At 39.8% G+C, this 21,918-nt stretch overlaps 1 protein-coding gene across 6 annotated transcripts in view; it reads left to right on the top strand.

Moving 5' to 3' along the window:
* The window catches only part of cspp1a (centrosome and spindle pole associated protein 1a), a 213,804-nt gene that overhangs the window by 90,256 nt on the left and 101,630 nt on the right, over nt 1–21,918 (top strand). For all 6 annotated transcript variants that reach the window (XM_080194128.1, XM_080194129.1, XM_080194127.1 and 3 more), the window contains 2 exons: nt 9,580–9,688; nt 17,802–17,904. In XM_080194128.1, the coding sequence (XP_080050254.1) occupies nt 9,580–9,688; nt 17,802–17,904 (212 nt within the window). The remainder of the gene's footprint in view (nt 1–9,579; nt 9,689–17,801; nt 17,905–21,918) is intronic.

Raw genomic sequence — 21,918 nt, 5'->3', positions numbered from 1 at the left:
TCTGCACTCCCTCTAAAGCCTTCACATCCTTCATGGTTTTGTGAAGGGGAGGTTGTGCCTCTCTAACTTGATCAAGTTTTTTGAGGAAGTGACGAAGATGAAAGATAAGGGTAAGGTAGTGGATCAGAGGAGAGCTGGCAAGATGGATGCTGAACCAGCTTGGCCATAGAAGACAAAGAGTAGTAGTAGAGGGGTTCTCTTCTGAATGCAAGGCTTTGACCAACGTTGTTGTATAGGGATCAGTTCTGGGACCTTTGTGCATAGTATATATAAATGATTTGGAGGAAAATGTAGCTGCTCTGATGCAGCTCTAGCAACACTCAATAAGCTTGACACCATCCTGGGAAAAGCAGCCCCCTTGATTGGTACCTCTTCCATAAACATTCACTCTCTCTGCCACCAAAAAACAGTGGTAGCAGAATGTACCATCATCAGCAAACAACACAACTTCAATATGGAGGGAAGGTCATTGATGAACCAGCTGAAGATGGGTGGGCTTATGGCACAAGCCAAAGAACTCAAAGACCTGGAACTGAGATCATTGAACTCTTAACAAATACAACCATCTTTCTTTTGTGGTAGGTATGACTCAAACCAGTGGAGAGGTTTTCCCTGATTCCCATTGACTTGGGTTTGTTGATGCCAAACTCAGGCAAATGTTGGCTTGATGTCAAGGGCAGTTAGCTGTGGGGCAGCATGTTGATTTTGCAACAGGCTCTTTAACACCAAAAACTACAACCCACAAAAATGTCACCTGATAACCATGTCAGGTGCAGCACTTGTGGCAGAACCTGCCTCTCATGGATTCATCTTTTTAGTCATCAGCACAAGTGCCTCATATGAGACTATCCCTTCCCCATCAGAGATGCAGTATGTCCATCATCTTATGTAGTAAATAGGAGTATGATGATGATGAACAAGAATAATTGATCAGGATGTTGTGTGGATGTTGTTTAAATGGATCTCTGGAAGATCTTTGGCAATGTTGCCACACAAATGATAGTTAAGATGGAAGCCCATGGAATTAGAGGAAAACTGGCAGCATGGTTAAGAAATTGGCTTGGTGACAGGAAGCATAAGGTGGTGGTGGATGGATGGATATTTTTCAGGCAGCAAGGTAGTCTGCAGCAGTGTTCGCCAAGGATGAATTTTCGGTTGTTTACCTTTGGATTTTTATAAACGACCTCTACTTGGGTGTAGGAAGTAGCATTAAAAAGTTTGCAGATGATATGAAATATGGTAACATGATAGATGGGGATAATGGTAAATTTCGGGATGAGGTAAACAAGATTGTCAAAAAAAAGGATAGCAGATGGGTTTATTTTGGAAGTGTGGAGTGATATATATTTGGAAGAATAATGACTGAAGGTGGTACACGATAAATTATAGAATTTTGGAAAGTAGTCATTCAAATGTACAAAACTTGAATATTGTCAAAACTTCTCTTCCTGCAAACAATGCTTGGTAATTAACTGTCAGCTGCCATTAACTGGTGCATTTTCTTTGGCGTTGCCTCTATCAATCAAGGTCCACTGCCAGCTAATCGGCACTCTCTTCTCGTACAGTATGAAGTTGTTGTTTTCCCTGACATCGGTATTCTTACAATTGCCCTGATAACTGCAAAATGAAAAGCTTCAGCAAAATATCTTTTTCAGTATTTTTGGCAAGTGTAGATAATCACCAAGGCATTGGCATTCACATATACATGCTTAAAGATACCGACAGGTTGATAAGTTGGTTCAAAAAGCATATGGGTTGCAAGTAGAGGCATATAATGTAGAGATTCTGTCAGAACTAAGTTTTAGATCATGTACTAACTGACTCAAGAACAGCTCCTTCCCTGCTGCCGTCAGATTTTTGAATGGCCCTACCTTGCATTAAATTGGCCTTTCTCTACACCCTACTATGACTGTAACACTTCATTCTGCACCCTCTCCTTTCCTTTTCCCCTAAGTACTCTATAAATGGTATGCTTTGTTTGTATACTGTGCAAGAAACAACACTTCTCACTGTACACCAATACATGTAACAATAGTAAATCAACTAAATCAATTTTATAGATCACCTTGGGCTGGAATGCCTGACCGCTACATTTCGGGCAAGATGTAAAGACCTTGGAGAAAGTACTGAGGGTAGTATCAGAATATTAGCAGTGAAGAAGGCACTCTATTATGTAGAGAGGTTTGAAAAGTTAGAATTTTTCTCAAGTAAAGGAAAGAGAGAAACTAGGGTTCTAGAAAGGAGAAAGTTAAGTAGTGACTTAGTTGAGGCTTTTAAGATGCTGACAGGTTTTCATCAAGTATATACAGAAAAACTATTTCCTTTAATAGGTGGATTAGAGATCAAAGGTTTAAAACCGTTGGTAAAAATTCTAGATGAGAGTTGAGGAGTTTGGGCAAAAAATAGAAGCTCATGTCAGATATTGAGAGCTCAAAACTGCAAAAATCTAAGAGGAGTACAGAAGGTAAAATTAAAAAGGAAATTAGGAAAGCAAAGAGATGGTATGAAAAATGATGGCAACTAAAATTAGGAAAGCCCAAAGGTTTTTATAAAGGAATAGGGCCTGTTAGAGACCCAAAAGGGAGGTGTTCAGAAAAAAAAGATATAGAGCCAGTTTAATCAAGATGTAAATAGGCTAGTTTCTTTAACTTATCATATTTTATGTGTTATATGTTATTACAATCAATGTTGGATTCATCAATAGAAAGGTGATGTCAAAATTTGAAAGATGAGATGGTTTGAAAAACCTGAGGGTTGATAGGTCCCCTGGGCCAGATGGGATATATCCTAGGATATTTTAGGAGGCAAGGGATGAGATTGCGGAGCCTTTAGCTTTGATCTTTGGGTCCTCACTATCCACAGGGATTGTGCCAGAGGAGTGGAGAGTGGCGAGTGTTGTTCTTCCCTTCAAGAAAGGAAATAGGAATGATCCTGGTAATTATAGGCAGTTAGTCTTACTTCGGTTGTAGGTAAGTTAATGGAAAGGGTCCTGAGAGATAGGATTTATGACCATTTGGAAAGATGCAGCTTAATCCGGGATAGCCAGCACGGTTTTGTGAGGGGTATATCTTGCCTCACATTTGATTGAATTCTTTGAGGAGATAACTAAGTGTGTAGACAAAAGGTAGAGCGGTTGATGTCATATACATGTATTTTAGTAAGGCGTTTGATAAGGTTCCCCATGGTAGGCTCATGAAGGAAGTAAGGAGATATGGGTTAGAAGGAAATTTGGCCGATTGGATAAGTAACTGACTGTCATAAAAGACAAAGTTGTGGTGGAGGAAACATTTTTTGACTGGAGGCCAGCTACCTGCGGTGTACCACAGGGATCAGTGCTGGGTCCTCTGCTATTTGTGATTTTTATCAATGACTTGGAAGAGGGGGCTGAAAGGTGGGTTAGTAAATTAGCTGATGACACCAAGATTGGTGGAGTAGTGGATGAAGTGGAGGGCTCTTGTAGGCTGCAAAGAGACATTGATAGGATGCAGAGCTGGGCTGAAAAATGGTAGATGGAATTTAATCCTGGTAAGTGCAAGGTGATTCGTTTTGGTAGAACAAACTTGAATGCGGATTACAGAGTTGACAGCAGGGTTCTGAGGAATGTGAAGGAACAGAGAGATCTTGGGGTTCATATCCACCGATCTCTGAAGGTTGACACTCAACTGGATAGAGCCGTGAAGAAGGCTTAAGGTGTGTTAGCGTTTATTAACAGGGGGTTTGAGTTTGAGTCGTGGGGTTATGCCGCAACTATACTGGACCTTGGTGAGACCACATTTGGAATATTGTGTGCAGTTTTGGTCACCACACTACAAGAAGGATGTGGAAGCATTGGAGAGAGGGCAGAGGAGGTTTACCAGGATGCTGCCTGGTTTGGAGAATAGGTCTTATGAGGAAAGGTTGAGGGAGCTGGGGCTTTTCAGAACAGAGGAGGATGAGAGGCGACCTAATAGAGGTTTATAAAATATGAGGGGGATAGATAGAGTGGTCGTGCAGAGACTATTTCCTCGGGTGGGCGTAGCTGTTACTAGAGGGCATAACTATAAGGTTCATGGTGGAAGATATGGGAGGGATGTCCGAGGTAGGTTCTTTATTCAGTGGTTGGGGTGTGGAATAGACTGCCTGCTGTTCTTAGTGGAGTCGGACACTTTAGGAACTTTCAAGTGGTTATTGGATGGGCACGTGGAACACACCAGAATGATAGGGAGTGGGATAGCTTGATCTTGGGTTCGGACACAGCTCAGCGCAACATCGAGGGCCGAAGGGTCTGTACTGTGCTGTACTGTTCTATGTTTGGTCACAGTCAAGGTACATTTCTACAAAGGAAAAAGATTGATAACCAAAGCTAGAAGTCCTTGGATGATGGAAGTGTTGGAGAGGAAGTAGGAAAGGTAGGTGTGTGACAGATATCAGGTTACTAAGACATGTGAAAACCACGCTGAATATAGAAAGTTCAGAGGGGAAAGGAAACAAGCAGCAAAGAGAGAGACTTACATAGCCACATGAATAATAAAAGTTTAGTATGATGGGATTTGGACCAATCTGGGGCCAAAAAGGGGATCTACATATGGAGGCAGAGGGTATGGCTAAGGTACTAAATTAATACCTTGCATCTGTCTTTATCAGTTAAAATGTTACTGCCAAAAGTCAAAGTGAAGGGAAAGTGGTTGAGATATTGGATAGGCTAGAAATTGATAAAGAGAAGGTATTAGAAATGTGTTTAACAAGTATTTAAAGTTGATATGTTACTGTGGTTGCATCAGCATTGCATTCAGTGAGGATGTTGAGGGAAGTGAGTTGGGAATTACGGAGCATCGGCTGTAATTTTCCTGTCCCCCTTTGATAGGGGGAAGATGTCAGAGGACTGGAGAATTGCACATGTCAAAAAAGGGTGCAAATATAAACCAGTTAGTTTGGTGGTGGAAAAACATAGAAATGATAATCTGGGACAAAATTAACAGTCACTTAGAGTGACTATGGTTTAATTAAGGAAAACCAGCATGGATTTATTAAAAGCAAATTATTGTTTGATGAGATAAGAAGATTGATGAGGGTATTGTGGTCAATGCAATGTGCATGGATATCCAAAAGGCATTTAGTAAAGTGTGACATAACTTGCTGGTAAAGTTGAAGTAAATGGAATAGAAAGGACAGTGAATGTAGGGTGAGTGCAAAGTTGGCTGACTCAGAGGAACAGAAAGCAGTCATGGACAGTTGTTGCTGGACTGCAGGAAAGAATACAGTGGTGTCCTCCAAGACTTCATTTGGCACCACTGATTTTCTTGATGTATATTATAATATGACTAAATTGTTTAGATCTAAACACTGTTACAGGAATTTGAGTTACAAGCTGATCAAGACTGGGAAATAAATATTCCTGGGTACATAACATCTTAAAATGACAAACAAAATGGCAGAGGTGGAGGAATAGCCCTGATAATAAATGATGATAATCAAGCGGTGTCAGCATGGTTTCATGAAGGAAAATTATGCCTGACAAACTTATTAGAATTCTTTGAGATAGTAATGTGCAGGATTGATAAAGGGGAACCAGTATATCTAATATTCTTGGATTTCTCAAAAAACTGTTCAGTAAGGTAGCACACAGAAAGCTGCTTAATAAGATAACAGCCCACCATGCTGGGGGTGATATGTTACCATAGAGGATTGGCTAACTATTGGAAGATAGAGTTGGGGTAAGAGAGGAATTTTCAACATGACATCTGTAACTAGTGGAATGCTGCGCGGGGATCAGTACTAGAGTTACAATTATTTACAATACATTTTAATGAATTGAATGAGGGAAGTGCCAAGTTTGCAGATGACACAAAAATAGGTGCGAAGACAAGTGGTGCATGTGAAACAATCTACAAAGGGATGTAGACAAGTTGGGTGAATGGACAAAAACTTGGCAGATGAATATAAGGTAAGAAAATGTGGAGTTATGCATTTTGGTAGGTAAATACTGGGCTGAATATTATTTAAATGAAGAAAGACTGCAGAAAACTGGAGCACGATATTTGGGTGTCCTCATGCATAAATCACAAAAAGCTAGCATGCAAGTTCAGTAGATAATTGAGAAAGCAAATTAAATGGTGGCCTTATTAAGAGAATGGAATATAAAATAGGGAAGTCTTGCTAAAACCATACCTGGAGTAAAGTGAACAATTTTGGTCCCCTTGTCTAAGGAAAGATATTTTGGCATTGGAGGCAGTCCAGAGAATGTTCACCAGGTTGATCCCAAGAATGGAGGGATTTCCTTAGGAGAGGTTAACAAGATTGGGACTGTATTAATTGGAGTTTAGAAGAATGAAAGGTGATCTTTTTGAGACATGTCAGATTCTTAGGGGACTTGACAGGGTGGCTGCTGATTTTGTTTCCCCTTCTGGGAGGTTCCAGGACTAGAGAGCATAATCTGAGTAAGGGGTCACTAATTTGAGACATAAACGGGGAGATATTTCTTTTCTTAGGGTTGTGAATCCGTGGAATTCTTAACTGCAGACAGCGGTGGAGGCTGGATGGTTAAGTGTGTTCAAGGCTGAGATAGGCAGATTTTTGACCACGGGAATAAGGCAGAAAGTGGAGTTGAGGATTGTGTCAGATCAATCATGATCTCATTGAATGGCAGAGCAGACTTGATGGGCCAAGTGGCGTACTTCTGCTCTTAAATCTTATGGTCTTTTGATACAGAAATATTTAGGGATTATAGAACAATTAGCCTAATATCTATTGTCAGGAAATTAGTAGCCTACAACTAAGGGTCGGGTACTGAACCCCTCAAATTTTGACCTGATCAGAGAGCTCCAATATGGATTTGTGAAAGGCATTTCATGCCTAATGAATTTGATTGCATTTTTTGAAGAGTTGATCAAAACAGGGGAATGTATTACTCTGTATAGAGGAAAGATGGTGGGATAGTTCCTCCTTTTCCGCCTCTCAATTGACCGAAGGCCAGAGGCATTTTAAAAGGAAAGTATTTTAATCCCCAAGTGTTGTGACTATTAAGAATAATGGCCGGTTTTCTCTAGTTTTTAAAAAAAGTTTATTACTCAGCACCCAAAACATATACACAAAAGCAGCCACTCTGTGTGTGTCTCTCTCATTCACTCTCTCCCTTCTCTCAAGCTTGCAAAGGCAAAATGTGATTATAAAAGCATGTGGGAGGTCTTTAACAATCTAAAAATCAATCCCTGTTGCACTTGCTTCTTTCAAGATGAAGACTGGAAATGTTATAGGCCTGTTTTCCCTTTTTGGTCCACTGAAGAAATAGAGGTTGACATTTTTTTAAAGATGAGTTTGCAGTGAAATAATGCTTCTAATAACAAGTTTCACTGACTTCACTCCAACTGGTTTACAGTTGAACCCCTGCAGTGAAAACCTACTTTGGTTCCTCACGTAGCTAGGTAAAAGCCAGTCAGAATTCTCTGCCTCCTTTGCTGGTCTTGAATTCTTTATTTTTCCTCCAGCTTCTGAAATGTGTCTTATTAATTGCCCTTTATCAGAAACCAGATTTCTGAATATAATCATTGTATCTATTTTTCATTGTCCTCTCATATTGCATCTGACAACCTGGCCCTTGACACATAATACTATTTGGTTTTTACCCATTCACTATTTGGATAACGGCAGCCATTAATTCACAGGAAATGCTTGCTGCATTTCAATGCCTTCTCAATGAAATGTCCAGAAAAATTGTTTGCATTTTAATGTCTTGCCCTGACAGGCTGCTAGCTTCCAGGACCTTGTGTAGTTTCATGTGAATTGACAGAACAGAAAAAGAACACCTCACCTCCTAACTTTTCTTTCAAAAGAAGGGTGTCTTTTCTCCATTTCATTTTCAGGTACAATGTTCAATTCTGGATAAATCCATATTACGTGAGTCTGACACTATGAATGTTATTAATATGGTCTTTCAGATGACATTTAATAAAATTTCTCAGAAGAGACTTTTGGCTAAAGTTCAAACCTTTAGAACTGAAGGCAAAGTTTGGCCCAATTGGGAAAGTGGCTGAATGATAGGAGAATAGGGATAATGGTCAGATATTTAATTGTAGGATGTAACTTGTGAAATCCTGCAATTATGTATTGAGTTCTCAAACTTTCACTGTTTTTACTTATGACGTGAATGATGTTTAAAGTTTATTTATTAGTGTCACATATAGACTTGCACTAACACTGCAATGGAGTTATTGTGAAAATCCCTTAGTTGCCCCATGCCCACACTTGCTCGGGTACATTGAGGCAGAATTTAGCATGGCCAATGCACCTAACCAGCGCGTCTTTCAGACTGTGGGAGGAAACTGGAGCACCTGGAGGAAACGCATGCAGATATAGGGAGAACTTGCAGTCTCTGCACAGACAGCTGGGAATTGAACTCGGATTCTTGGCACTGAGAGGCAGCAAGGCAAACCACAATGCCACCATGCAGCTCATAGAAAACTAAGTTTTAATAAGAATTCAATTGCACAGTATTGCAAGAAGTAGAGATAGAAGCATAAAATTACAGAGATTAAGTGAATAAGCCAAACTTCTGCAAATGGATTTTCTGTAAATGAAAATGTGTGTCATCCCCTTCAACGTAAAAAGGGTAGAACAGCGTACTTTCTAAATGATGGAAAGTTAGAAACTGGAACTCTAGTGAGACTTGAGGGTCCAGGAGCATTGATCATTAAAATATAGTGAACAGCTACAGAAAATGATCAAAAAGGGTAATAGAATGCTTGCCTTTATATCTAGAGGAATGAAATATAAGGGGGTAAAAGTCATGCTACAGAAGCCACAGACTAAGAGCTAGAATGTGTGATTAGCTGGATAACATTTTTGGCAAGCATACACCAGATGGGTTAAATGCCCACATTTATTTACAATGTTTCAATATTTTAAGAGTATTTTCACTGAGATTTGTGAGTCTACCTTAAGAGATGGTAGAGGTTCACTCCATAAATAACTTGAAAAGGGAGTTGACAAGTACTTGTGATCCAGGAGTTTAGAAGGTACAGACATAAAAATTGGGAATATGGATCTAAACACGACTGTTCTTTGAAAGAACCAGCATTTCTATGATTATTATTAGTCAATGTGTATCCTCTTTCAGCTCCATATGCTGACATTTGATGACTTTAAAAATATATGTATACGTGTCCAAATCATGAGGGAAATCTGATAACTAAATTGTCTTTATTTGAAGAAAATGCATTTCATTCATAATTGAACTTTTTCTGCCAACAGAGTTCCATTTTCTTGGCTTGACAATGTGTGCTTAACAGTTTTTGTAATGTGAAGCATAACTTGCTGATACTGAAACCTAAAGTAATTGGGATACAACTATATTCAACCTCCACAAAGTGGGAGGAACTGTGTATTATTTTGAAAATTATTAATCAGGTTAAATTTTACAGGCCATAATCTTTCACACTGTAGATTTTCTGACCCACGTTTAAGGTTCCCAATAATACAATATCTAACTAATAGAGTAGTCTATCTGATACATGCTTTCAAAAAGTAATTTATTTTAACTAATCCAGATTTTTTTTTTGTTTAAACCTAAATATTGTACTGAAACATTTTTAATTTTCTGTATAGATGGCCCAGGAATCATGGGAGTACAACCTATGTCCTTGGTCAACTCTCCGAATGGTCTGGTTAACATACCAATGCAAGCCTATCCACAAGCTTCCTCAGACCAAACTTCGTAAGTTTTTATTCTGTATGATCTGTTGTGTCTTTGAGTTAAACTGTTACTTTGCAATGCATCAGAACTTTATGATATGATGTGGAATGACAGACTAGATGTAGATTTGTCTCTTGGTTTACCATGTGCTTTTAATGCCATTTGTGTCAAGCAAAAACTAATGCTTCATATTTTATCCTAAAATCTTGTTTATGAACATCATTGGTATGGTTCTGAGAGCAGGTTAACTGCTTCCTTTCTCCCTTTTAAAGATGTTGCCTAGTGCAAAGAGACAGTAGAAAAGGAAACTTGTTGAAATCATGGTCATGAGCAGTGTCATGGCGACTTCTCATAAGTATGGCATCTCTTTTTTGATTGGGAATTTGGTTGGTCAGGATTTGTTTATTTTCAAGTTTATACTCCCTAAAATAGGCTCAAAAGGATTCCTTTGATATTGTGCAGAAAGATGAAAAGACCATAAGGATTGCTCATCTTTGTTTCCTTTTATTATTCTTTCCCGGGATGTGGCATCACTGATGAGGCAGCATTTATTGCTCATTTATTGCCTGATTGACCTTGAGAAAGTGTTGGTGAACTGTCTTCTAGAACACTTGCAGTCCTTATGGTGTACGTACACTGCAGTGACGATAGGGAGAGAGTTCCAAGATTTTGACTCAGCAGCAATGAAAGAACTGCAATATAGGACGGTGTTGGGTTTGGAGGGAAATTTCTAGTTGGTGATGTTCCCATGTAACTGCTTCCCTTGCCTTTCAGATGGTAGAGGTCATGTACTTAACAGGTGCTGTCTAAAGAGCCTTGATGAGTTTGAATTGCCTTTATCAGTAGAATTCACCATGGGTTCAGCACTGGTCACCCTGAGACCTCATTTCACTTGTCCTCACTATAATGAAGAAAACTTCCAATGAAATGGCAGTGGTGAATAATCCACACCCAAAGCATGAAGAGTCTGTGCAGCATTGTTTGACATTAACATTTTAAATCATTCATCTCTTGTAAGTCCTCTTGTGAGGCAGGTGGACAGCGAGGGACATCCCACCCAATATTAAATCCAGATAATTTGATCAAACAGCCACATCTGTATGAAGAGTATTAATATAGAAAGATTGGAGAAACTGGAGCTTTTGATGTTATAACTGGGTGGTAAAATCCCAGAATGGAATCCTTGTGCAAAAGACTAGCTTTTTCTTTTTCAAAATAAAACATGGAGGAACAGAGTCACAGAAACACTACTTAGTTTTAACAAGAAAAAAGCATTTATTAAACATGAAAAAATTGGATAATGATACAATATGCTTTTATTCCCCTCCTTATCTTAACAATTACACACAGATTTTGAGATTAATATGGATCACAAAGTACATCTCAAGATATATGGTCTCATTAACACACACACAATCCTTTTTAAGCCCACAAGATGACTGTGGTAAGACACACTCCTCTCTAAACCCAAGTGAATGCCTGTGGATTTCTCCTAAAAATTCGTCCAGACAATTCTTATACCGTGAGTCGCCAGTTGAACTGCGGCTTCCACCCGAGTGATTTCAAATTCTACTTTCAAAAGTCACACTTTCAAATCATCTTCTAGATTATGCTTTCCCTCTGGTGCTTCCATCAAGGTTTTGTTTTCAGGTTTTACACCTCTCCCTTCAGATTCTTTTGTCTTAAAGGCTTTTACACAAACTCCAAGGTCCAGCCAGCAATTTCCACAATTACTTCAAATAATATCTCCCAAACTGTAGTAATTTCTCACAATCTTTAGCACCATTGCAGGTGTCTTTCTGGCTTCTCTCCATCCAATCCCTTTTCAACTTTGTAACTTTTCTGAACAGTAACCTGTTCTGGTTGCCAGTTTTCTCTGTTGTGTTAACTCCAGATTTCTTGAAAACTTCTCTTTGTTTCTCTGCTTTCTTTAACCAGGTGGTCTTTAAGTTCCTACATCTCTTTTCTTTACCATTACTCCATAATAGGGCTTTTCTTCTAGCAAGGCTGAAAGAAATGTTCCCTCTTCGAACTTCTAAAACCAGCTGCTTCCAGCAGAGCTGGGAGAGCTGCCTTTCCCCTTGCTACCTAAGCTGGTGCAAACTTGATGGGCTGAATGGCCTCCTGTGCTATGGGGATTCTATGAACTGCAGTCAAATTAACTTAGCTAAAGCTTTAAAAATTCTTTACCTTCCAAGGCCCCATTTGGTAAGCAACTACTACTGATTTACTTACCTTTCACAGTAGCTCCCTCTAAGCACAATAGAATCTCAAGTTGGAATTGAAATTAACCCATCCCCCCACACAAATACCTTTTCAGGCACAGAAACATTAAATTAAACAAAACATTAAATTAAGTAAAACTATATCTTATTTCCAATGCTTACCAATACTGATACAAATCTTTTAAAACAACTTTATTTTTCCTAACAAAAGGAGATGACTATGAAGGACACAATTTTAGAAGTTGACAGGTATTAGATGACAAAACTAAGATTAACATAAAATCTTTAAAAATTACCAGGGTTACAACTGTTGGGTTGAAAGATTAGAGCAATATGTTCAGGCAATTTGATCACTTAAATAGTGGAGGTGAAAACTTCGGACTCGTTCAAGAAAATATAGACCTTTGTAATTGTGGGACGTATAGATTTCCTTCATCTATATTGATCTTTATCTTTGTAAACCATACTTTTTACCTATCAATTATTTGTCACTGATGGTTACCAAAAGCTAAGGAGGCAAGTCTTTAAACAAAAATTTATAAAATGACTAGTAAAATAATTTTTAATGCTGCCAGCTTGTTAACCTAATAAAGGGAAATAAAACTAAAATGGCAAAACCTATCTAACATTGTATCCTGTCATAATAGCTTTTCTATATTTTTGATTACATTAACCTTATTCAACACTCTTTTCCCAACAACCCTTTTCAAAACAGTTGAAATTGATTGTTGTCCAATACTGACCACCTTAGCACCTAGTTTGCATTCTTTGCATTTGATTAATTTGTTATTTATCTGATTTTGACAGCCAGAGGTGCTGCTGCCCAACGACACCTCTATCTTAACACAGGTGTCCGACAACCTTCATGGATCTGTTGCTTGTGTGCAGATTCTTAACCAGAGACTCCCAGGTTCACAATCCTGTCTCCGTTGCCAATTCCCCATCAGCACAGGATTTGGCAAATGAACCCTGGTCGAAGACTGCTTTTGACTTTGTTTAAATGGGGACGTTGGTGTGCCATTATTGTACACATGATCTTGACAGGTTGGTGGTGAGGCTGGTGTTGACCATCCGGCAAGCTACATTACGCTGAGTCCAAAAACCTTTGGACTCGGCAAGATGCAACTTGAGCGGTGACAGAGAAAGAAATGAAAGGAAGCAAAGCCTGCATTCTGGATCCAACTACCTCATGGGATGTCCTCCTCCATGTGTCCAAAAATTCAACCTGTTCAGTAACATGAAGACCCATGGCAGAAACTCGCAACCCTGAGTAAGCATCATTTTCAAATTGAGGGACAGCCAGCAGTCATGTTCACAGCATTGTCTGTCTTTTCTTTCAACTTAATGTCACCCTTAACTTTCTCCTTTAACCACAGATATTTTATGCTTTTGATAGACTCTTTCTTACTGAATGGAATATATCTTAAGTGAAGACTCTTAAAGAGTTGGTTTACCTTCAATTCAAAATTAATTGAACTGTATAACTAACTATTGTGTTTTTTTACTAAATTGCAATTAACCACAAGAAGGAGCAGAAAATATTTACATGTTATTTTGTACTTAGCTGGTGTTCTAAGATTCTATGACAGAAACAGGCATTTAGCACAACTGGGGTATATAATATTTATACTTCACTTTAGAGCTCTACTCGCATCTTGCCTCGTGTCTTTATTACTGTATCCCCTACGTTTGCATCAAATTTTTCATCCAATATACCAATAATATCCATGTGGACTGTTCTGTGTGACAATTTCCACTATTTTGTGCGAGTAAATAGCTATTTAAGAATTAGGTTATCACTCCCCCACCCCATTGTGAACTCACCCAAAAGAGAAAATACTTTCTCCACATCCAACTTATTGAATCCCTTCATAATTTTAGGAACCTCTGTTGGGTCTCCTCTTAGTTACCTCTCATCTACAGAAAAATGCCCTGACCACCTTTGTCTTTGCTGGTAACCACATTGTCAAGGCTGGCAATATTCTTCTAATTTTCCTTCTTTTTCTGATGCTTCAATATTCTTTTTGTAGTATGGAGACCAGAATTGTAAATAATATTGCATGTTTGATCTTTGCAGGGGTCTATGTAAATCCCAAATTCGCTCCCTGCTTTTATATTCTGCTCATTCAGAGATTAAACTTAGTACTTCGACCTCATCAACTTATGTTCCTACTTTTAGTAATTTGTGTCTGTGCTCTCAAATCTCTTTCCTCTACCACATTGTGTTTGTTACCTTCCAAGGAGCAAGTGATCTCCTTATTCTTCCTTCCAAATGAATCACTTCATACTTCATTCAGTTAATTTACTATTTTTTCACTCTGCAACATGTCATCTTATATTTTGGTACCATTCTCCACATTTAGTTATACCCCTTAATTTGGTGTCATTTGCAGGTTGCAACTTCCAAATCATTTATGTATATGGTGAATAACAATGTTACAAAGTTGGAAGTTGGACACCACTTCCAAATTTGTCTTGGATCAGGAAGCCTTTTTAAACCCCTACACTGTTTTGTTTTGTAACTACCTTTCAATTCATTCTGCTACTGACTTTGCATGCCCAGACTTTTGCAATGAGTCTCCAACGTGACATCTTTTCAGGCTTTCTGGAAGTTCATGTAAACCACATCTACTGCATTTCCCTTTGTTGCTTCAATGAATCCAGTGAGATTAGTTAAACAAGGCTTTTTTTGAAATTCAAGAGGACTGTTACCTCTATTTTTAGTTGTTTTAAATTTTGATGATTAGCTCAGTTTGTTGGACGGCTGGTTTGTGATGCAGAGCGATGCCAACAGCGTAGTAGCTAAGATTATTCATGAAGGCCTGCCTTCTCAACCTTAACCCCTCGCCTGAGGTGTAGTGATCCTCAGGTTAAAATCACCGTCAGTCAGCTCTACCCCTCAAAAGGGGAGAACAGCCTATGCTCATCTTGGACTGTGGCGACTTTACCTTTTACCTTTAGTTTGATCTTCAAGCACAGAGTTTAGTATCTTTTCTTACAAAAAGATTCTATTTCCTATTTAGGCTTTCACCAATGTCACACATAGCAGACTATTTAAGTAAAGTTAAAGCAGATTAGGGTTATAGGTAGTGTCTTGCGATAAATAGAAAACTGGTTAGCAGATGGGAAGCAAATAGTTGGCATAAATGGGTCTTTTACTGATTGGCAGGCAGTGACTATTGGGGTACTGCCGCGTTAACATTATATATTAATGATTTGGAAGGGGGAACTAAATGTATTATCTTCATATTTGCAGATGATACAAAGTTGGGTGGGAGGGTGAGCTGTGAGGAGGATGCAGAGATGCTTCAGCATGATTTGGACAGGCTGAGTGAATGGGCATATGCATGGCAAATGCAGTATCATGTGGATAAATGTAAGGTTATCCAGTTTGGTAACAATAATAGGAGCAGATTATTATTTGAATGGGTATAAATTGAGAGGCGTAGACACTCAGCGAGACATTGATATCCTTTTGCATCAGTCGCTGAAAGTAAGCCCGCAAATACAGCAGGCATCAAAGAATGCAAATGGTATGCTGGTGGTTTTAGCAAGAGGGATTGAGTATAGGAAGAGGGATATTTTACAGCAATTGTATATGGCATTGGTGAGGTCACACCTGGACTATTGTTTGCAATTTTGGTGTCCTTATCTGAGGAAGAATGCCTTTGCTGTAGAGGGAGTGCAACAAAAGTTTACCAAGCTGATTCCAGGCTGTTGTATGAGGAGAGACTAAGTTGGCTAGGATTATATTCATTGGAGCCTAGAAGAATGAGAGGGATTTCATAGAAATTTACAAAATTCTAACAGCATTAGACAGGGTGGATTCAGAAAGAATATTCCAACTGGTGGGGAAGTACAGAATAAATGACCATTGTTTCAGATAAGAGGTAAATCTTTTAAGACTGAGATGAGGAGAAATTACTTTACCCAGAGAGTTGTGAATCTGTGGAATTCACTACCACAGGAAGCAGTTGAGGCCAAAACGTTGTGATTTCAAAAAGAAATTAGGTATAGTTCTTGAGGCTAAAGGGATCCTGGAATATGAGGAAAAGAATATTGAATTTGATGATCAGCCATGATCAAAATGCACGGTGGAGCAGACTCGAAGGGCCAAATGACATAGCCAAAATACCTATTCTGCATCCATCCCTGCTATTTTAGTACAGGTATCATCTCCTATGAGTTTATCTTGCACACCCCAAGATGACCCCAAGGTGTGGATAGAGGATTGGTTGTCTAATAGGAAGCAGAGAGTTGGTATCAATGGGTGCTATTCTGATTGGTGACTAGTGGAGTACCGCAGGGATCGGTGCTGGGTTCTCAGCTATTTACCATTTATATAGATGATCTGGAGGAGGGGGCTGAGTGTAGGGTCTGAAGGTCCAAGAGATCATCGATATTCACTTCCTCAGGGATCTGCTGATGACACGAAGATGAGTGGAAAAGCAAATTGCGCGGAGGGTGTGGAAAGTCTGCAGAGGGATCTAGATAGGCTGAGCGAGTGGGCAAGGACCTGGCAGGCGGAGTATAATGTTAGCAACTGTGAGGTTATCCACTCTGGCAGAAATAATAGTAGGAGGGATTATTATTTAAAGGGCGAAAAGCTGCAGCCTGCTAGGGTGCAGAGTGATCTCGCAAAAACCCAGTCTGCAGGCACAGCAGGTGATCAAGAAGGCGAATGGAATGCTGGCCTTAATAGCGAGGGGATAGAATATAAAAGTAGGGAGGTCTTGCTGCAACTGTACAGGGTACTGGTGAGGCCGCAGCTGGAGTACTGTGTGCCGTTTTGGTCGCCGCACTTGCGTAAGGATATTTTGGCCCTGGAGGGAGTGCAGAGGAGGTTCACTAGGCTGATACCGGAGATGAGGGAATGGACTATGAAGAGCGACTAAATAGACTGGGTCTGTACTCGTTGGAGTTTAGAAGGATGAGGTGGGATCTTATAGAGACGTTTAAGATAATGAAAGGGATGGATAGGGTAGAGGCAGAGAGATTCTTCCTGCTCAGAAGGGATAGTAGGACTAGAGGGCACAGCCTCAAGATAAGGGGGGGGTGCAGTTTAGATCGGAGTTGAGGAGGAACTTCTTCACTCAAAGGGTAGTGAATCTCTGGAATTCTCTGCCCGTTGAAGTGGTGGAGGCTACCTCGCTAAATATATTTAAGTCACGGGTAGATAGGTTTTTGATAAACAAGGGAATTAAGGATTATGGGGAGAAAGCAGGAAAGTGGAACTGATCCACTTCAGATCAGCCATGATCTTATTGAATGGCGGGGCAGGCTCGAAGGGCTAGATGGCCTACTCCTGCTCCTATTTCTTATGTTCTTATGACCCAACTGCAGTCTATCATTTATTTTTGTTGTACGTGTGCTTCTGAACCATTTTAGTAATTCATGGCATTATGCTATTTAGTCCATCCTGCTTGTACCAGCACTTTGGTAAAGTTTCTATTTAATCCCAATGTCCTGTATTAATCAATTCCCCATTGAAAATTACTATTGAATCTGCTCCTGCCAACTTTCAATCAGTGATTCCAGACCATAAATATTTTTAAATGTTTCCTCATGTTGCCTCTGATTCTTTTGCTAACTACCTTAAATCTGTGCCTCTGATCATCAACATTTCTGTCAATGCTAACGGTTAACTGCTTAATTATTGGTATTCATTGCACTTGCATCAAGTTTGAAGGTCCAGATTTCGACGGTACACACTTCACCAAAGACATTTTGTTTTGATAGCCCAATAGCTCTGTATACGTATATTGAAATGTAAAGTTTGAAACTATACTTGTAAGCAAAAATTACGTTTTCAGAATTGATAACTGACAAGATATTGTCACATGATATTTTCATAGAAGCTTGTGAATTTAATAATTAATCGCAACATTAAGTCTTAATTTGTTTTGCAGCACAACAAATGCACGTGATGCCTCTAATGTCAGAAACCTCGGTGCTGGATTCCTGCAGGAACAAAAAAATGCACACAGTTATCAGGACTCTCTGAAAAAGCAGGTGAAACTATATTTTTTTCATTTCTGCTAATTTATTTTGTCAATTTTATGTCTAATTTAGTAAGCATTATTGGTTGAACACAGATTTTTCCTTTAAATTAAGATAATTGACAAAAGACGCTATTATTTCTATTTAGATCTTGTCTTGCTAGCCAAAAATGGCACATCTGCTCAATGGTTTAAAAACATTTCAAAATGTAATTTGAGGATGAAGTGATTCCAGTAATTCTCAATTCCATCAATAACATCAGCTTACATTTTTATTGCACCTTTTAATGGATAAAATACTTGCATAGAAAGCGGAAATGAAAATAATAGGGATGAATGAACAGATATTGATATGGAGGGAGGGATGAGGAGCATTGACCAAAAGTGCAGTTAAGTATATGAAATTTGGTAAGTTTTTAGTTTGTAGTGAGAACAGGGAGGATAGATTTATTGAAAGATTTCTAGGGAGTCAGGGTATGGTAGATGAAAGTTATATCATCAAGCAGTGAGAGTGAAGGACCAAATGGTACAGAAAGGGTTAAGTAAAGCCATGAAGGAATTTGAAAATAACTGCCAAACTTAATATCTTGGAGGAGTGGGAACCAAGAAATGTCAGCAAGGATGGGGGTGGGTCCAACGCAAGATTAGAACTGGGGGTAATTGCTAACTATTGTATTCATAACTCCTTGGATAACAAAACAGTCCTTGCTTGCATACAGCAAGATCTGGGCTAATAATTGGCAAGCAGCTTTCAGACCCTCCAAGTGCCACACAATGGCTATCTCCAATAAGAGATAATCTAATTGTTTCTATTTTTCATTCAATGGCATTACCATTGTTGAATTGCTCAGCATCAACACTCTGAGACATAGCAATGACCAGAAACTTAACTTGACCAGCATACAAATACTATGGCTACAAGAGCAGGTGAGTGACTCTTCTCCTCACTCCCGAAAGCCTTCCACCCTTTATAAGTTCTGAGTCAGCAGTGTGATGGAATATTTTTAACCTGGATGAATGTGCGTCCTAGAACGTTAAAGACACCATCCATTACAAAGCAGCCTGCTTGTTTGGCACCCCATCCACCACCTTAAACATTCATAGTGGCAACAGTGCAGACCATTTAAATGCTGTATGCCGTAACTTGTTAATATTTCTTCAACAGTACTTTCGAGCAGTGACCTCTACCAGCTAGGAAGACCAGATTGGCAGAACAACATCAGCTGCAGGTTCTCCTCCAAGTTGCACATCATCGTGACTTGGAATTTATCACCATTCCTTCACCATCACTGGGTCTGAAACTAAAACTGCAACATACGTTCTTACCAGCCCTTTGAGTGTATGTGCACCTTTTTAGGCAGTGCCTTGGAACAGAGGATGACTTGCTATCACACTAAAAATTAGTTCTTAGATGACTGAGGAGCCTTATATGCGACATACAGTCTCTGTGACAGGTAGGAAAGATAATTAAAGGGGTGGGTGGATGGGATGTCCGGATTGCCATGTGCTCCGTTTGTTTCGCTCCAGCCTGCTGTTGGTGATGAAACGTGAAGTGTTCACCTCCAATCCAGCTGCCTTTTCTCGATTTCAAATGGACTTAGGCCAGGGATCCCCAAGCATCGCTGCATTCTTTCAAGGAGACTTTGAGGGCGTCCTTGAAACATTTCTTCTGCACTCCTGGGGTTCATGGTGGAGCTGATCGAGCTACAATAGTCAGTGCTACAATGCTGGTGATGTTAACCTGAGTGAAAACACTGATATTGGTGTGCCTATTTTGCCAATGGATTTACAGGATCTTGCGGAGGCAGCAGTGGTAGTACTTCTCCAGAGTTTTCAGATGGCTGCTGTACGTAGTTCATATCTCTGAGATGCTTGGAGAGCTAGGGAAAACATGATGAGTCAATTATGTGATTCTCCGATAGCCTACTTTCAACAAGGACACGCACCAACGACAAGGTGCAACATCACCTTCAGTGTGCCAGCATATCCCTCAGTCGCATGAGGAAGAGTGTGTTTGAAGACCATGTTGTCGAATTTTGATAACCGGAGGGAAATGCTTTGTGGCAGGGCAGGTTGATAGAGCACCTTTTTGTCTTGCTGTTGTTTAGTATAAGGCCTATGCTATTGCACACCTCAGTGAAGGTGTTGATGATGGCTTGGAGCTGAGTGTTCGAGTGTGTGCAGGTGCAAACATCATCTGCATACTGTTGTTCAATGATAGGATGGGGCAACCATGGATCTGGCCTGTAGGCAATAGAGCTTGAACAAATTCTTGTCTGTTTTCAAGTATAACTCCACTACAACAGGGAGCTTGCCAAGTGAGATGGAGTACTGCAGCACCGTGGTTAACTGTATCATAGGCCGTACACAAGGATTGGTGCTAATCCCTGAGTTTCTGTTGTAACTGCCACGCATTTCAGATCATGCCAGTTGTGCTCCTGAATAGACAGACTCTACATGGCACTCTGGAAGGGTGCTGGGAGGACCTCTTCAGCCATAGAGAGGACTCTGATGACTTTTCGTGTGGGCCACAGTGGTGAAATACTCTGCAGTTACTGCAGTCAGACTTGTCACCTTGAAGTGAGAGAGGGGCAACGGGCCCTACCCAGCTAAAGAGGCAGTGGGGCTGTACCTGGCGAGGGAGGAGCAGAGGGGCCATTTGCAGCAAGAGAACAGTACCACCTTCATGAGCTCATGAGACTGCCATTGTACTTTTTGAATCCCGGGAGAGATTCCTGTAGGAAGGAGAAAAGAGGATGGAAGAAGTGTGTATCCTTATGTGTCCTTGGCCCCGTTCATTCATTTTGGAGCCCTTTTGCTACTGGATCAAGGCCTTGCCCCATCAAGCCTGTGTGGTAGCTGGTGTGTATTGGTCACCCCATGTTAGAAGAACTCTTGCATAGGCACCTTCCACCCCTTAAAATGTACCAACACCACAAGGAGTGCAGCAGTTTAAGAACGCAGTTTATCACCACCTTGCTGAGCAATTGGAATGGGCAACAAATGGCCTTGCAGTGATGCTCACATACCAGGAGTGATCAAAACAAATCACATTGAATAACAGAGTTCAGTCTAAATTATTTTGCCTGATGCCATGTTGCTTTGTACCTTCTGCGAAGGAAAGGAATGCAAATTTTAATTGAGCTTTTATGAGAAAAGAGCAATTATTCATCCTTTAACATGCACAAGGGATATATGCCTGCCTTTGGGAATCATTATGAGATTAAATTGAGAACTAGGAGATAGTCTGAATTATAATATTTTTAACGCCCAGGCCAAAAATTCAGTGTGCTTTGTGAAGTTAGCCAAGACCCTAAGTTTTACGTTTGATTTTTGGGAATGGTGAGCATAAGGTATTTCACTCCAGAAATGATTCAAGTGATCCACTAAGCAGCTTTTATCAAACAAAGTTCATTTAAGAACACGGTTAGAATATAACAAAAAGGGCTAGTATAACTTTTGCCAATTACAAGACTTAAAACTTGACACAGTATGATGCTTAATGGCTAGCTATCTCTGTTGTTCCAATTTAAAGCAATACCCCATAGACATACATTCTTCTTCAGAATTAGTTAGCGCTAAAACAAATATACTCACGTGATACTAGTTTTCCAGCTTTTTAACACAAATGGTCAGAAATCCAAACAGCAGTTTTCAGAGAAGGATATATTCTCAACACAGCAAAACCGAGAAGTAAACTTGGTCTCTAGCAGCTTCTAGTCTTCAGACTTCATAGACAAAAAAGGATACATCACTCTCTGCAACTTCCAAAGCAGCAACACTCAGACAGTAGAATCTCCAACTCCAGGGAGGGGAAAAAGAGCCACTGTGCTCTCTCAATTCCAAGCAGTATCTGAAACAGCAACTAAGCTGGAATTCTTCATGAAAGTCTAGCTGCCCCCAATCATGTGACTTGACCTGTCAATCAGCCTAATCAAGTTCTACTCTGCAATCCAGGGAAACATTAAAACAACAGGTCACTGCATTAGTACAGGTTAAAACAAACACTGTATCAATTATACTGCTT

This window comes from Carcharhinus amblyrhynchos, chromosome 8, assembly GCF_965287045.1.
Source record: "Carcharhinus amblyrhynchos chromosome 8, sCarAmb.v2.hapA, whole genome shotgun sequence".
Classification (NCBI taxonomy): domain Eukaryota; kingdom Metazoa; phylum Chordata; class Chondrichthyes; order Carcharhiniformes; family Carcharhinidae; genus Carcharhinus; species Carcharhinus amblyrhynchos.
Note: the sequence above shows the minus strand (reverse complement) of the source record. Positions and strands in the feature narration are given on the sequence as shown.